Raw genomic sequence first — 17,761 nt, forward strand, 5'->3', positions numbered from 1 at the left:
AATCTCTCGGAAGAGGTCATCCCTACTCCTGATCCTCCCAACTTGTGTCTGAAGCTTTCTTTTTAGATCTGGACTCTGTGCTGGCCAACTCATGGTGGTAACATTGTTTCTGTGAAGAAATTCCTGGGTGCTTCTCGCCCGATGTACCGGAACGTTGTCCTGCTGAAATATGTAATTTTCAGCGGGGAAATGACGGACTATAACTGGCCACAAGTTCTCATCAATGACCTCCTGATATTTCTCAGCGTTTATATTGCCATTCACAGACATGATAGTCCCCACACCTTCCCATGTCACACACCCACAAATCATCACTTCATAACATGGCTTACTTTGTCGTGGTGTCACTAAAGCAGGCCGCCATCCCTCATCCTTTTTGCGCCACACATACACACGGGAATCATGTCCTATCATGATTTTAGATTCGTCCGAAAAATAACTCTGTTCCAATAGTTTTCTACTGTCAATCGTCTCTTTTCCCTGCACCAAGACAATCTTTTTTCCTGTTAACTTCCTTCACAACCACTTTCTTCTTAGACACTCGCCTCGAGAAACCATGTTTATGGAGATAAAGCTGCAGGGTACGTTTGGCAACAGGTTGATCCACATTTTCATTAAATTTGTTCGTAATGTCTAACAAACTTTGCCTTCTGTTCGTTTTGACCAACCTTTCCAATCGTCGATAATGGCGATCTGTCACTTTTGGAGGCCGACCGCTTCGTTTGGTGTTTTCCGCTGAACCTCTCTGTTCAATACGTTTTTTCACACTTGAAATCGTCGTATGAGGAATTCCTAACAGCTCTGACACTTTCTGAATAGAATTTCCCTGGTCTAAGAGATTCCATATAACATTCTTTACATCGCTTGATAACTCTTTCCCCTTTCTACCCATCTCGCTTTCACTTGTATATTTCCGGAAATATAGCAGACGATAACAAAACCATGTGACACATGGAATGTCACATGAGTAAACAATGTTATAAATAACTGACGGAATCCCGACGCTATTTAAAAACTATTTCATACTCCGCTAAATCTATTGGCTGCAAGCGCGAATGTAAACACGCCGCCATTTTGTACGAATACTTATTGCATCATACTGTATATAAGCAATGCAAAATAGAGAGTTGGGCAAAACACGGACCCCTGGATATACCACAGTAGGGATCAGGTGCATAAGTGGAGTAAACATCCCCTGTCGACCGGCCACACCCATCGGTGATCCCTATGTTTTGATCAGAAAAACGGAGTAATGAACGGCTAAACAATCGGTATGAAATACGACACACATAGCATTTGTCCAATGTTAGGTTGTATTGGCAAACTTGTTTTCGTAATACGGAATCGATCCAAAGTTGCGATTTTGGTCGAATCATGTTAGATTTTTTAGTATATACTTACGTACGCATGAAACTTCCCACAGCTTCTGTAACATTTTTGCATCACATATGATTATTGACCAATTACTTTCATCAATTATTGGATTGATAGGTTAAAACCTATCAAGGTACGAGGGCTGTTCGATATGTAATGTGTATTGTACGATATCTCGAAAGCATTCGACTGAAATAGTGAAATGAGCATTACATCCCTTCAAAGTGTTCTCCGCGATTTGAAATACATAATTTCAATCTCTGAATCCATTTCTGAAATGCGTCGCGGTACGCTGATTTAGGTAGACCTCTGAGCCATTGACTGATGGCTGAGCCAAGGGCTTGTCGGGACTTGTAACGACGACCAGATAAGAACTTTTTTAAGTTTTGGAAAAAGGAGAAAGTCGCATGAGGCTAGATCTGGAGAGTATGGTGGGTGTGGTAAGACGGTAACCTTCTCCGACTTGAATAAATTGCTTCACAAGGTCAGATGTATGTGATTGAGCATTATCATGAAGTAGACTAACATGCCTAAATCTTGACACAGGGCGTCGTTCATAATAATATTTCTTGAGCTTTTTAGTATAACATTCGGTAATACCGACCTGTAACACTTTTGCCATTCGGCACCGGAAATTGTACGGCTATACCATCACATGAGAAGAATTTGCAATAAAGAACCTTCTTTGTGCTTATGGTTCTTTTGGCAACTACAGGCCTTCTACCGTGTTTAGTTAGCCATATTTTGTTTCCAATTTTTCTTACTGGTTCGATATAGTCAACCCATGTTTCGTCACCAGTAACAATGTTTGCAAATTGTCTTTGATTGAATTTGGGAAACATTTTGAGCAATTGATTAGCGGTTTGTACTCGTACCCGTTTTTTTGGTCATCTGTCAATATATGCGGTATCTATCTGGCAGAAATCTTTCGTAATTTCAAAATACGCTTCAAAATGAAATGCACCCGCGATAGCGATATGCCACCAGCTTTGGCAATATCACGAATCGTGTATCTGCCATCCCTTTCAATTATTTCCATGACTTTTGAGACATTTGCCTTGCCTGTTACAGTCACAGGTCGGCCAAATTTTGCTGCATCTTTGACGGACTCTGTGCCAGTCAGAAATTTCTTTCTCCACCTACGAACTGTCTCATAAAATACCTTACCAGACCCATAAACATCCCCCAATTCAGTAAAAATCTGCATTACCGATTGACCGAGTTTTGTGCAAACTTTTATATAAGCTCTAATTTCTTCAATATTCTCAACGCGTTTCCCAACGATTTTTACAACAGTGGTCAACGACTGGCTCTATTGAAATGACTATAAGTTTAAAACTATGTGGAGCTGAAGACTACCGTTCGAAAGGTATTGAATAGAGCTATTCGAGAGTATCATCATCTACGAAATCGTGCAAAGTGTTATCGCGCTGTGGTACAATACACATTACATATCGAACAGCCCTCGTATGCGTTTTGTACTACCAAATTTTACGTTCATAAGCACACTCAGAATTGTAATTCAAAACCAACGATATGTATGTAGCTTTGTGGTCACTAGAAATGAAGTCAATGTTGAGAGTAACTGAACATTTAATTTTGTGAAAATTGGGTCAATATATGTTCTTTGAGAAGTACTTTCATATATTTGATTTACTAAGCCATTATTAGATAATATGTCGCTAATTGGATGTTTGTAGGAAGTTTGCCCATAAAATATTCCCCATGAGCGGAGGAAGATATGACTAGGTGAAGATATCGGACAGTGATCAATCTCATAACTCCTATAAAGGTGGAGATAACGAACAGTGATCAATCTCATAACTCTTATAAAAGGTGAAGATATCGGAGAGTGATCAATCTCATAACTCCTATAAAGGTGAAGATAACGAACAGTGATCAATCTCATAACTCCTATAAAGGTGAAGATAACGAACAGTGATCAATCTCATAACTCCTATAAAGGTGAATATATCGAACAGTGATCAATCTCATAACTCTTATAAAAGTTGAAGATAACGAACAGTGATGAATCCCATAACTCCTATTTGGAATCTAAAGAGTTGGGAAAACACAGACCTACTAGAGGTGGGCTCAAGTGGAGGTAATATCGTCTATCGACCGTTATATAATTATTACGTAAATTAAGACTCGTGCGCCATATAGTGTTGATTACGATAATGCACGGTCTTGTTTGCACGTACTATCCCGTGGGGATCCGGGTTAGAATAGGTCCTTGGTACCCCTTGCTTGTCGTAAATGGCGACTAAATGGGGTAGTCCTTCGGATGAGACCGCAAAAACCGAGGTCCCGTTTCAGAGCAGGTGTGACACGATAAAGATCCCTCCTTGCTCAAAGGGCGTAAGTGCGGACCATAGACCTAAATTTTGCAGCCCTTCAACGGCAATGGTGACATCTCCATATGAATGAAATATTCTCGAGAGGGACGTTAAACAATATACAATTAATACATTCCTATAGTGTCAATTCTGTTATTGATTGATGTTTGGCATTGGTGATCGAACGTTTTGCAACGGAGTTTGTTGATTTTGCAACGAAGTATGTTGATTTTGATTTAAGCTAGTCTGTTGTGTATTTCAATAGATCTTTTTTACATTAGTTTATTTTGCATTAACGTCTTTTTACCCTTTCCACCGTCCGTAATTTCTATCTTCAGGATCAATTAACATATCATGTATCAATATCTAATGTATACTGACATATGTTTGGTGACTAGAGGAGAAAGAACTGTTATCTTCCAAACCACCATTCATACCATTCGATTATACATTTGCACGTGTTAAATCAAATTAAAAAAAAAAAACTGGCCTTAGGCCAGAAAAGGGCCCCGGTGGGTTGATATTTTTCTGTAGATGTTACAAGAAATTCTATAAGCAATGTCCTCCAAATAAAATGAACACTGATGGCCAGGGTGGGACGACACTGAGGACATTGCAAAATGCAGTATATAACTCTTCCAGATCTAGCGTGTACCATAAAGTTACGGCAAACTGTGTGACAGATAGGTGCAGGAAGCGTGTGCTGCAATTTTGCCACAAACTGTGGACCAAAGAAAAAATAAACTAACGGCAAATCCGCCGCAACTAGTTGCATCGAACTTGAGACAAATGCGATGGAATTCTGCATCAAATGTGTGCCACAGGGCTTATATCATGGTTAAGGTGGTCATATCGCTTTATCTAACTCAAGGACTTATCCATATTTTTGTTAAATCTGCCTTCTTTAAATCAAAATAAAATGTTTGAACATCTCATCATACTCATTGGTTTGTGAACTATTTTTCTTAAAAATTATGTGTTGAAAAAAAATACCAATTTTCAAAACGACTAAATAAATTCGGACTGAGTTTTTCCTGTTTTGTTTTCATTGTTGGCAAAATCCAAGATTCTTCATAACGCATGGTCAGCCGAAGGTTTTGTACGCAATGTGTGCTTTGAGGATGACTACAATGAAACAATCATGAGTACTCGTCAGGATGACTACAATGAAACAATCATGAGTACTCGTCAGGATGACTACAATGAAACAATCATGAGTACTCGTCAGGATGACTACAATGAAACAATCATGAGTACTCGTCAGGATGACTACAATGAAACAATCATGAGTACTCGTCAGGATGACTACAATGAAACAATCATGAGTACTCGTCAGGATGACTACAATGAAACAATCATGAGTACTCGTCAGGATGACTACAATGAAACAATCATGAGTACTCGTCAGGATGACTACAATGAAACAATCATGAGTACTCGTCAGGATGACTACAATGAAACAATCATGAGTACTCGTCGAGTGACATTAACGTCACAACCTTGCTGTGTTTCTGTGAATTTAAATGACGGAGACATGTGATGGGAATCATATATAGAATGAAGTTAAACAATAGTATTGGTGATTTTGAAACGTTTGAAGCTGAAATCTGTACACATACAATTAGAAAGATATTCAAATACTGGGAACTGATTAGCTTATATTTTTATGAAGTGTAAAGAAAACAGTGCCTACTGCAGGGAATGCACTCTGTTTACTTGGATATGACCTAATGGATGTCGTGAAACTGCTAGTAGTTACATCAAGACATAGGGCTCACGATGGGTGTGATCAGTCGACAAGGAATATTTACTCCTCCTTGGCACTTGATCCCATCTCTGTTATATCCAGGGGTACGTATGTACCCAACTCTTTATTTTGTATTCCTTACAGGAGTTATGAGATTGATCACTATTCGTTATTTTCACCTTTCATACTCCTATCTTTCGGTTTATTTTTGTGCAACATGAACTCTGAAGTTGAAATAAAAATTATGCTAGAGTTCCTCATTGACAATATCTTTGTGGTCTTTGGTGATCAGGTCTTCCAACAGTCTGTTGGAATTCCCATGGGCACGAATTGTGCTCCTTTGTTAGCTGACCTGTTTTTATATTCATATGAAGCAGAATTTATTCAAAAACTTCTACGTGAGAAGAAAAAATCTCTCGCTGTGACCTTCATTTCGACTTTTAGATATATCGATGACGTTTTGTCTATTAACAATGATAGCTTTCATTCATATGTCGATTTGATATATCCCTGTGAGCTCGAAATAAAGGACACCACAGAGTCGTCCACTTCTGCTTCATACTTAGATATTTTATTAAAAGTAGACATTAACGGCAAACTGACAACTCAACTGTATGACAAACGGGATGATTTCAGCTTCTCCATCGTCAACTTCCCATATTTGTGTAGCAATATTCCATTATCACCTGCATATGGTGTTTATATATCTCAACTGATTCGATATGCAAGAGCTTGTTCTGGGTATAGTCAGTTTTTAAATCGAGGTAAGCTACTGACAAACAAGTTGATGGTACAGGGATTTCAACAGTCTTGATAGAAGTCAGCATTTCGCAAATTCTATGGTCGTTATAACGATCTAGTTCGTCAATACAACCTCGCATTGGGTCAAATGCTGTCTGACGTGTTTCATACCGATTGTTAAGCCGTTCTGCACACCGATTTTGACTGCGGACAACTCCGTTTACCTGATCAGGATATAGGGCTCACGACGGGTTTGACCGGTCGACAGGGAATGCTTACTTCTCCTAGGCACCTGATCCCACCTCTGGTGTGTCCAGGGGTCCGTGTTTGCCCAACTATCTATTTTGTATTGCTTGTAGGAGTTATGAGATTAATCACTGTTCGTTATCTTCACCTTGCATGAACAATATTGATTTATTAAATTCTGCATGTTTATTTCCGAAACAAAAATATAGGAATACAATGTCATATACATCTAGCTCTAACCTCAAAAATAAGTTATCAAAAAATAGTGCGAATGGGATTGAGTCTAGATCATTCAATGTATCACATCTTCAATATGAAATTCGGCAACTCCGTATCGCTATTCCCTTAGTAGGACGGCCATCTTTTGGGACTCGGTTAGTAGGACGGCCATCTTTTGGGACTCGGTTAGTAGGATGGCCATCTTTTGGGACGTTTACAAGGTTGTTTGCGTTTTGGCTGCTCTTCCTCGTCTTCTCTGCGCTTTGCAAAAAGAAAGCAAGATCGACAACAGCACGTGATGAACCCAAGGGTGACAACACTAACGATAGTCAGGACAGCCATTTCTATGTATTCTATTCCATGGACCAAGTCTTGCAGGTGAACAATAGCTTCTTTGCCACTTGAAACTGAAAATTATCAATAGAATGTAATTATTTTGTAGACAATTCCCCACCCCCACAGTTTGTAGGGCGTGTCATTATCATTGTTGTGTTTTAATTTCCCCAACCCCATAGTTTGTGGGGATAGTCATCATTATTTGACAAGACATAAAAGAGATATACGTTCCATCTTATTGACTGAAGAACTCAGAGTTGATAAAAAAAATCATAACTTTCGAAACAACGAGGATTAACAATCACCATTAATGAAGAGAGATTCTGTATAGACATTGCTTTTGTTTTACCTGTATCTGAAGTGGTTGACGTTGTAATTGTTGATATTCTTGTTTGAACAGCAGCACGACTTGTCTTTGTCGTTGGCTTGGTCGATCTCGTCGTTGGTTTGGTCCATCTCGTCGTTGGTTTGGTCCATCTCGTCGTTGGTTTGGTCGATCTCATCGTTGTTTTGGTCGATCTCGTCGTTGGCTTGGTCGATCTCGTCGTTGGTTTGGTCGATCTTGTCGTTGGGTTGGTCGATCTTGTCGTTCTTTTGGTCGCAGTGGTTGATTTGATAGTAGTCACTGTAGTCTGATTTAAATCTGATATAGTGATAGAAATAGGCATTGTTTTCAAAAGATGTTCTGAATTCGAATCTGATTTTTTTTTTCTATGTATGCAAAATAAAGAAATATTATAGGATTAAATAATAGCAGAGTTTCGAGTAACTGTATTATGAATTTTCACGTTGCAGTCACGTGATTTCGAAGTTTTTAATAGTCATCAATACTTCCGGTTCAGACGATACATTTGTTGTATGAATTCTCAAACGCAATATAATGTGCTACCGAAAACTCCCGAAATCACATAACAGTCAATAATTGTATTCTATAACATCTAATATCAAAATTCGAACAGCTGTTTACCTTTGCAAATAGTTGTGTAGAGTTTTCTTATGATCTTTGAAATAAAGTCGAAATTTTGAATGAACAAAGTGCGACTTGCTTTATTGGCTATCTGTTGAAGTTCCGTTTTATCAACAAACTGTCCCACTCCTACACAAAATACGCTGATATTTGCTCGATGGAGTAGTTTCACTTGTACGGCTGTGGCGTTTGGGGATGTTGATCGGCCGTCAGTAATCAAAATAAGTATTTTATCAGCACCTTGCCTTCCACCAGCATGGAAGCTATGTTTCGTAGCGTACTCCAAAGCCAGCCCAATATATGTACCTCCGCTCTGATATGGTATTTTGTCGATTGCTGTGAGTAAGGATCGCAAATTTTTGTTTACATTCATCGCAAACTGGTGATGCAGGATTGAACTGAAAGTCTCGATTCCCACCTGAGTGTTACGTGGGCCTATAGCAAAGTTTGAAACGACTGCCTTGGTAAAGTTCAACATTTTCTGAAAAGACGTCTGTCCCACAGATCCTGAGGAATCTAGCAAGAATACGATATCCTTTGGAGTTGTTTCACATTCTGAAAGACATTAATTATGAAAAGATGCTGAAAAATTGTCACGACTTATTGCTTATCTAATTTGAACCTGTTTTGCAAAATTTATATAAAATGCTTAAAGGAAAATTTCAAGTGTTTTTATTTGCCAAAGAACCTTTTCAAAACTACATGTAAAGACACTGTCTTTGTGAACTTTTGATGTCATCATTAGTTGTGCATAAATGTTATGATTCCCTGCCAGCATGCTAGCTCAGGAATTGACAGTCAGAAGACCATTCAAAACTAACCATCTAAACCTTCACTATTAAAAAGATACTTAAATATATTTACATTATTCTGTAACTAAGCATTAAACCGTCTATGACAAGCCTTCAAGAGAATGTTGACATTAAAAGGAAAATAGTCCATTTTAGTTAATCCAAAAAGAGACCAAACAACTTAAAAGTTTTCATTGACTCATACACCTGTGACCCTTTACACAAAATATCTAACGACTAAGATGAAAAACTCTGCCGTTCAATCAAATGCACATTATAAGTCCATATAATGCACAAGTACATGTAAGTGAGTATGCAAATTTCAACAACCAAGAATATACGTTGATATTGCTACTGATTCAGAAAATCTGCAAAAGTTGACATAAGAAATTACTGCTTTTCTAAATGGTCTAAATCTTAAGATTGTTGTGTGAAAATGGATATGTATAAACTTTGATTGTCATAGTCATATAGAATTAAGATTTACTTTCTTTGTTCTTTCAATTCATTTTTATATTTTTATGTAGTAACACAAAGTATGTTTGTACATTTCAGTTACATGTAATCAAAATTTAACAATAATTCTATGATTTACTTTACAAAACGCGTGTAAATATATGTGTAAAATTTGAATGTACTTTTATTCTTTTAGTAGCAAGCATCTCCTTCCAACTCTCTTTATGGTAAAAAATAACTTAGATTTACAAGTGGAAAATTGAATACAGTCGGAATGAAATTAATGTTGGCTTCTTTAATAAAATGATATGATACCAGTCAACACGGAGAAAATTATTCAACTTTTTTTAGGGGTGAGATCAGTAAAAAAAAAATCACATAGTTTTCACCCTGACCCCCACCCCTTAAAACTAAATATGATGAATGTTGAAACTACTCGACTAACAAGTAAAAACATACGAGCATAAATAACACTGTATACGTTTTCTATTGTTTAGTTACGAATGAGAGTATACATCAAAACTATTAAATGTTCATTAAAATGTAATATTGTTATGTTATGGTGTCTCTTGTCTTCTTTCTATCTCCATTAAAGTGTAATCGATGTCGAATGACAGAATCTTACGGGTGTTTTTGACACACACACACACACACACACACACACACACACACACACTATGAATTCAGATGTTTATCGGACATCGATCTTTTGATCCCACCCCTTAGTTAAATATTCATCTGCCTGTGTGAACAGGGATTTTACATATACTACATGTGTGTGGTTACTTGGATTTATCAGCATGTTAATGAGTCCCTAGAAGAATAAATTCAGAACTGGTCACCAAATTGCCCCAGTTGTGTTGGCTATTTATACATCGAATTGTCAATATTTGTTCAGGTTTTCTATAGGTAATGAACAAAATATGTTTTAACCAAAACTGTATGCATATAGAGTACGTTCTTTTGCTACGTTTGCCATTTCATAGTTTATCACTAACATTGATATAATCATCAAATTGCCAAGCCTCTAATTACTGAACTGATGGAAGTAGGGAACACAGATAAAAAAAAAATAAAACTAATATTTGATCTTTCAAACAATCTTTCATGTTCCGCGGTTGGTTATATCGCCAATGTAATAAATATGTATTTTTAAGCTAAAGACAAAGCAAGGTCTTGAATTAATTTTTTTCTATTTGTACTGAGTGCTTAAATACTTGCAGTTTATGTTAAAAGGTAATTTGGTATTACAAGTAGAAAACAAATCACATTGAAATTCATTCACATCTAATCTAGAGATGTTCATTTCCCAGAAGATATGAAGGAAAGAATATATCTAATAAACAGCTGATAAAACCACAGTCTAATATGACATAAATGGGGAGCATGTCATACTCTAGGAGCCTTCAGTTTTAGCTGGAATTTCAAAAAACTCTTCATTCATCATTCTGTAATGAAATTGAACACCAAAAGAGTCGTCTGCAACTGATTACCCTCAAACAAGGAATGCATATGCTAAATAAGAAATTTCTGACATTTACAAAATATTGATTTGTGACCGGTGGACACTGTCATTATGTACAAATGTACTTCGTTGGCGACAAAAGGCTATGAAATACTGTGATACAATCTGGTAATTTTTAAAAATTGATACCCATGTATTAAAAGTTTATACATGACAAATGTTTTAAAATTTTACAGTGTAACCTGACTAGCGGGAATGCATTTTGATAAGATTTAATGTGACACTGCATCACGTGAAATTTTTTTCACTTATATTGTTTAAATTAATTTCCTGTATATTCCCATACAAAACTTTGATCTCCTATAATTGTAGCCCCGACCTATCACAGGGACCCTGAATTAAACACACTTGAAATCGCACTCCCTGAAGATGCTTGCATATCAATATGATCAATCATGGCACTGCTGTTCTTGTGAAGATTTTTAAAGATTTTCCTATATATTCCCATATAAAATTATGATCCCCTATTGTGGCCCTACACTACGTCCGGGGGTCATGCGTTGAAGAAACTTGCATTTGCACTTATCCACTATTATGACCCCACCCTATCCTCGGGCGCATGATTTGAACAAACTTGAAGTTACACAACCAGGAGATACTTGCATACTAACTTGAAAAATCACTGCTCTGTTGCTCTTGAGATTTTCAAAGCGTTTTGCTGTATATATCCACATGTAAAAATTTGATCCCCTATTGTGGTCCCACCCAACCCCCGGGGATCCCCTATTGTGGTCCCACCCTACCCCCAGGGATTCCCTATTATGGCCCCACCCTACCCCGAGGATTCCCTATTGTGGTCCCACCCTACCCCCAGGAATTTCCTATTGTTGTCCCACCCTACCCCCGGGGATTCCCTATTGTGGTCCCACCCTACCCCCGGGGTCATGTTTTCTACTTTGTGTCAGAAGGCTTTCATGTAAGTTTCAACTTTTCCGGCAGTGTAGTTCTCAGGAACATTTTTAAATGACCCCGTACTCTTTTTGCATTTTCTTGATTAATTACCGTTTGAAAGGAGCATGGCTTTTCCTTTGATCAAACTTGAATCCCTTTTACCCAAGGAGAATTTGTGCTACGTCTGATTGATTGCATCTTATTTAACGTCCCTCTCGAGAATTTTTTCACTCATATGGGTGAATGGTTTCAAATTCAGGCCTATGCTCGGTGTCTACGGCCATTGAGCAGTGAAGGTTCTTTAGCGTGCCACACCTACCGTGACATGGGACATCCACTTTTAAGGTCATCTCCGAGGACCCGTGACATTCACACCTGATGCCACGCGTTTGGCGATGGAACTATCATTACCTGTTTTAACGAATTAGGTCTGTGGTGGCAGGGATTTGAACCCCGACCTTCCGCATGTCATCTGATTAATGGTGAAGCAAGCGATCATATAATGCTAACAAGTAGGAATTTCATCAGTTTTCAAATAAATTTTAAATTCTTAAAAAGGTGATCTAAAGAGTTTGTTTTTCCTGGTTTAGATACTTCACAAACCTAATGAAAATAATATGCTGGGTCAGAAATATTGATTTTTAAACAGTAAACTATTTCAGATTGGCTTCAGAATCTCTGTCTGTACTGTGAACAATCTATTTTCAGGCTTTGTATTATCCTTTGGTGAATTGACGTCATCAGATAAACTCGAGAATGACGTAGAGAACAGAAAAGCGTGCATGAGTTTGTCTCTGGTAGGCTATATCCAGGATTCCGTGTTTGTCCAATTCTTTATTTTGTATTGTTTATAGGAGTTATGAGATTGATCACTGTATTTTCACCTTTATAGGAGTTATGAGATTGATCACTGTTATTTTCACCTTTGTAGGAGTTATGCGATTGATCACTGTTAGTTGTCTTCACCTTTATAGGAGTTATGAGATTGATCACTGTTATTTTCACCTTTATAGGAGTTATGAGATTGAATCCTGTTCGTTATATCTTCACCTTTGTTAATCTATGCAAACAGTGTAGTGTGCTGCTTTGAATTGCACTATAACATCGGGTCAGGAATTCAATATAAATTTATATGCAAAGCTTAAGGACCCTAAGGTTATGAAAATTTGGACACTCTGGACAGTTAAGAAGAGACGGGTTTGAACCCTCCAATGGCGCTAAAATGAACCAGGAACGTAGCATCGTTTTTCAAACAAAAAAGTGACGATTATTTACAGCGTTAATTCAATGTTCCACAGCATCAGTAACATTGCACACGAGTCAAGATGAATTGTAACGTTATCAGAAAAAAAATTATTTAGGGTACCCTCCCCCCTTGGAAACAGTTGATCCATGATGGTACTTGTGTTGATTTGAGCACTAAAGTCTCACTACTTCTATGAAAATGCAGGGGTAACCAATTAATGTGACTGAATTTGTATGTAGAGAGTACATAAGTAAATGATACGGGGAAAGAGCATTGTCAAACAAAATGACTGCTCTAATGAACTTTACGTATGATGAATAAACATTAATATTGATAAATATGAACACATTTTATGCAATATTAAATCCAGGAGTAAAAATAACATCAATTGGTGATCGATTTGGACTGTGAAGATTCTGGACAGCTGTGTCATTTTCATTGTCGCATTCGGACGACTTGGCCGAACAAGATGATTGATTGATTGAATATTGTTTAACGTCCCTCTCGAGAATATTTCACTCTTATGGAGACGTCACCACTGCCGGTGAAGGGCTGCAAAATTTAGGCCTACATGTATGCTCGGCGCTTATGGCCATTGAGCAGGGAGGGATCTTCATCGTGCCACACCTGCTGTGACACGGGACCTCGGTTTTTGCGGTCTCGTCCGAAGGACCACCCCATTTGGTCGCCTCTTACGACAAGCAAGGGGGTACTGAAGACCTATTCTAACCCGGATCCCCATGGGTCCGAACAAGATGAAGAATCACTTTTATGAGGCGTGCTTGTTGCTTGATTAACTCAAACAAGTGGAGTTTTAAACGGGCATTAGCTGTGAAAGTGATGGTAGAAATATTTTTCACGAAAAATGACAAATTCATGTGCCTACATTAAGGTTTAAAAGCGCTTGAAATGATTAAATACACATGCACTGGTGTTATTATTGAAATATATGATATAGAGCAATTTTTATTGAATTCAATTTTTGGTGACAAAATTACAGATGATGCCCCTTTAACTTATTGAAAGGTCATTTTCTGATATGTCACCAATACTGTCGCTAAAATGTGCCATTTTACGAAGAAAAAACGACGAGATCCACGTTGTCTCTAATAACGTCACAGAAAGGAAATATAATTGGTGTCGATTCTCATCAATTTTGTCGATTTTAAAACAAGAAAAACACGAAGACATAATGGTTACCCTTTTCAAGCCATTTAACACAACATACATAATTTAAAAGTGAATTTGACCTTTAACACCCCGGGGAAATTTATTCCCTGACTAGTACCACGAATCTGATCGTGTTTATTTTAGAGAACAATGAGTATAGGTCGGATTTCGAAATTCTGTAGATTTTCAAAGACATTTTTCCATCATTATCACATCACACCTACCTGTAATTGCGGCTTTTGATGCGGGGACCATGCTTATTGAAATAAGACACACACACAGAGAGGTAACAACCCTCCCCTGGAAACAAGGCAATAAATGCATATTCGACAATTAAAACGTCAATGGAAATTCAGACTGAAAGATTTGACTATTTACCATTACTGGCAGTGTTAGGTTCTCCTGATTAACGTGTATTTCTATTGGTTGATATCTTATCTGTATATTAAAATGTCAATAATACATATTTCGGTTTCTTAAATAATTGATTAAAATTGTACTTTTGTCGATGAAATATAGTTTCATTCCCTGATCACGAGATTTAGCATTCGGAGACGAATGCTAGATGCTAGAAACAGTCATATTTGGCCTTGAATTGAAATGAAATTTTATAACGGTAATAAAAAACAAAATGAACATTCACCCAAATGATTCTATTTTGGAATATGACGTCATAAAAGTGAATTTTTCCACTCTCCTTGAAATTGTCTAAATTGTATCTTCTTGTCATAATTCAGACAGATCAGAAAATATCCATGATATATACATTTTTCTTTAGTTATGAAACATGCGGGCCAGTACTCGTTTTAGCTTACAGTTGAAACATTTTACGCTATCTAAAATACGGTCTGAGGAAATTGATTTATAAGGGAATGTATTTTGGTGGAATAATTTGGGGAGGTAGTAGAACGTCTCTGTTCTCTCAGCTAGAAAAAAAATAAAGTACTGTATCTTATAGGAGTTATGAGATTGTTCACTGTTCATCATCTTCGCCTTTCATCTTACATATTGTCACAAAATGTGAACACATCTAGCTTGGATTTCTAGAAAAAAAAATATCTCAACCTTAAGTTTAAGTTTTCTTTTATTTGAGCAGTCAAAATTTGAGTAAAATCTCAAACTTAAGTCCAAGTTTCGACTTAAGTTATTTTCGAGAAATCCAGGCCAGTATTAGTTTTCCTCTAGCTATGAATAATGTTACATGATATGTTCATACCTAGTGTTTATGCTGCAAATGAGGACAAACTTGGCTATTGTTGCGCAACAGATTTGTATTGATTGATACATGTGAACTAGACAAGATTCTAGAACATTGTAATACCTGTATTTTGTGATAATGAGCACGCGGGAGAATTACTTTGGATATTACGTTACCAGGGACTGGACTTATTTTCATTTCACCTCTACATGTATACCCATTTGGGCGCCACCCTGAACCCTTGTTCCTGCGGTAGGGAATTTCACAATGTTGGTAGACAACAAAATGTATATGCTTTCTATAACCATATATAAAATATTTCTTCACGATATACAGAATTTAAAAAAAAAGACAATTATCAAGTATACCACAGATACATGTATATAGATATCATACAATGCACTTGCATATTAGTACCCCTCGTCAGATTAAATCACGCCTTTGTGGTTTGAGGCCCATGGATGTTTTAATTTTCTTTCATTTTGTCCACTGATTTTACATTGAAATTGTTTATTTTCTTTAGATAGGGTAAATTCTAAAGTTTCCAAATATTGCCATGTACATCCGCATCGTCAATATACGGAATACATATTTTCAACACGTCAACTTTCTTTTTAACAAAGGACGGATCAAGACAATATCTACGATAAGCAGAATAATTTGGCTTTACAAATTGTCCTAATTGCTCATTTCCTTCTTTTCCCGAAAGCGTCAGATTTTCGAGGGAAGAGGGGGGGGGGGCTGTTAGCATTAATAACTTTACTTTTAATCTACATTATGAATTTACAGATGAAATACAAGGTGCATTTAATTTTCCCAATAACAGTGACACTGAATATCGAGACAGAATGATAATCTCTGGTATAAATCATTTCAGCTGATAAGCATGACACAAAATCGTAAAGATTGACAGAGGAGTTATTTATATGGTTCTTTCAACAATTAGTCGGAGAAAATATCGTTTTCCTTTATATCAACACTATACTGATAGCCGTTTCTTTATCACGAAATACAATTAATTGGACTTTCAATGTGCGTAGATTTATAAACATTATCTGATTTTTAAAATTCGGAGCACTGAAGCAATTTTCCATGATAAAGACGCCGTTTAATATTGGGAATAGTAGCATCAAAGGTCAACAGTTTAAACTGTTATTGATAAATCGTCGCTTGATAAAATAAATTTTATCATTAACCGTTGCGACTGTGGAACGGCAAACTGTCCTTATCTGTACAAACTGTCAACATTTAAAAATAAAATGCTTTCTTTGTTGTTTCATCGGGTGAAGAAGCTAAAACGCATTGCAGAAAGTGTTGGTTTTTTTTTTTTTTTTTTGTTTTTTTTTTTTTTTTTTGGCAATGATTGCTACCTTTATCACCCAGTAAACAACAAAGAAAGACATTTTATTGTGTATATCTATATTTTATGCATTGTTTTAAAATATAAACTACATTTAAGTGCTAAAATATCATATGGTTGAACCATTCGTTACGTTAGACGGAACAGCCAATGCAACCTTTGACCTTGATGACGCTCCATATTTGGTAAAGATTACACAGACAGGTGGTACTAAAATATCGGATCGAACTAGTTTGCATCAAGCATGCATTCATTTTCGCATATGAAAGCAATGTCAATTTCAAAAGAAATATAAGAGAAAAGATTCAGTGAATGTAAATATTTAGCATTAAGCGTTGCAGTCCCCAGCAGAATACCTTTTATGGATAACTGATAGGGTGGTGCTCTGTTTGACACCGTTAAACACATAAAACGGTTTGAGGTATTAGAATGGTCATTTATTAACTAATAAATGACAAAGTATTATGCCAAAAAATCATATATAACAATTCAAAATATAACAAACTAAAAACATAATACTGCAATTCATGCTAAGGAATTGTGACTAATAAAACATTACAAAAATGCCACAATCCAAAAACCTACAATATAAAAAATCATAAATACAATATTATGACTAGAAAAAAAAACCTCAAGTTATAAGCAGATAATTTGGCAAATTGTATATTCAAAAAGTGTCAAAGATGGGGTATCTTCCGCTATGTATTTATCGTGAGGTGGTGTTTTACGACTGTAGAGGTTATTGCGTGAGCGCATCATAGGATCTGATTTTAATCAGATTGATTTGTCTCACATATCTTTTTTTCTGATTAACATATTAACAATAAACATTTCTAATTTTTATTTTTTAAAAAGAAGTCTATCGGAGTTTTTTTTTTTTTTTTTATGAATGCTTTACTCTATGTGGGACTGATTGGTTCTGTTTAGTCTTGACGCTCGATGAAAACAAACTTTTCTATTGCCACATATTACACTCGATGACTTTAATATGTAGACGTTTTGTTTGTTATTAGCTTTTGTAGTTTAGTTGCAGTTTTAGTTTCCTTACTTATCTATTTACTTTTCTATGTAAATATTCTATCGTCCTGAAGAAGGGACAGGTTGTCCCTAAAATTTGACAATTCACTGTTGTTCGTGTCGTTGGTAATTTTTAGT

At 36.6% G+C, this 17,761-nt stretch overlaps 2 protein-coding genes across 2 annotated transcripts in view; both read right to left on the reverse strand.

The window, feature by feature from the left end:
- Nucleotides 1-463: 463 nt before the first annotated feature.
- Nucleotides 464-892, reverse strand: LOC125663241 (uncharacterized). Its single transcript, XM_048895826.2, has one exon. The coding sequence runs from the start codon at nt 890-892 to the stop codon at nt 464-466; it is 429 nt and encodes a 142-aa protein (XP_048751783.2).
- A 5,731-nt stretch (nt 893-6,623) lies between these two features.
- The window catches only part of LOC125661546 (collagen alpha-1(XII) chain-like), a 26,119-nt gene continuing 14,981 nt past the window's right edge, over nt 6,624-17,761 (reverse strand). The window contains exons 6-8 of the mRNA XM_048893926.2: nt 7,970-8,524; nt 7,352-7,645; nt 6,624-7,073 (exon numbers count right to left, since the gene is read on the reverse strand). Coding sequence (XP_048749883.2) covers nt 6,853-7,073; nt 7,352-7,645; nt 7,970-8,524 — 1,070 coding nt within the window. The 3' untranslated portion in view covers nt 6,624-6,852. The remainder of the gene's footprint in view (nt 7,074-7,351; nt 7,646-7,969; nt 8,525-17,761) is intronic.

This window comes from Ostrea edulis, chromosome 1 (assembly GCF_947568905.1).
Source record: "Ostrea edulis chromosome 1, xbOstEdul1.1, whole genome shotgun sequence".
Taxonomy (NCBI): Eukaryota; Metazoa; Mollusca; class Bivalvia; order Ostreida; family Ostreidae; genus Ostrea; species Ostrea edulis.

Excerpts from the sequence above, each read along its gene's own strand:
- LOC125663241 (XM_048895826.2), bottom strand. The coding sequence starts at position 892 with ATGGGTAGAAAGGGGAAAGAGTTATCAAGCGATGTAAAGAATGTTATA.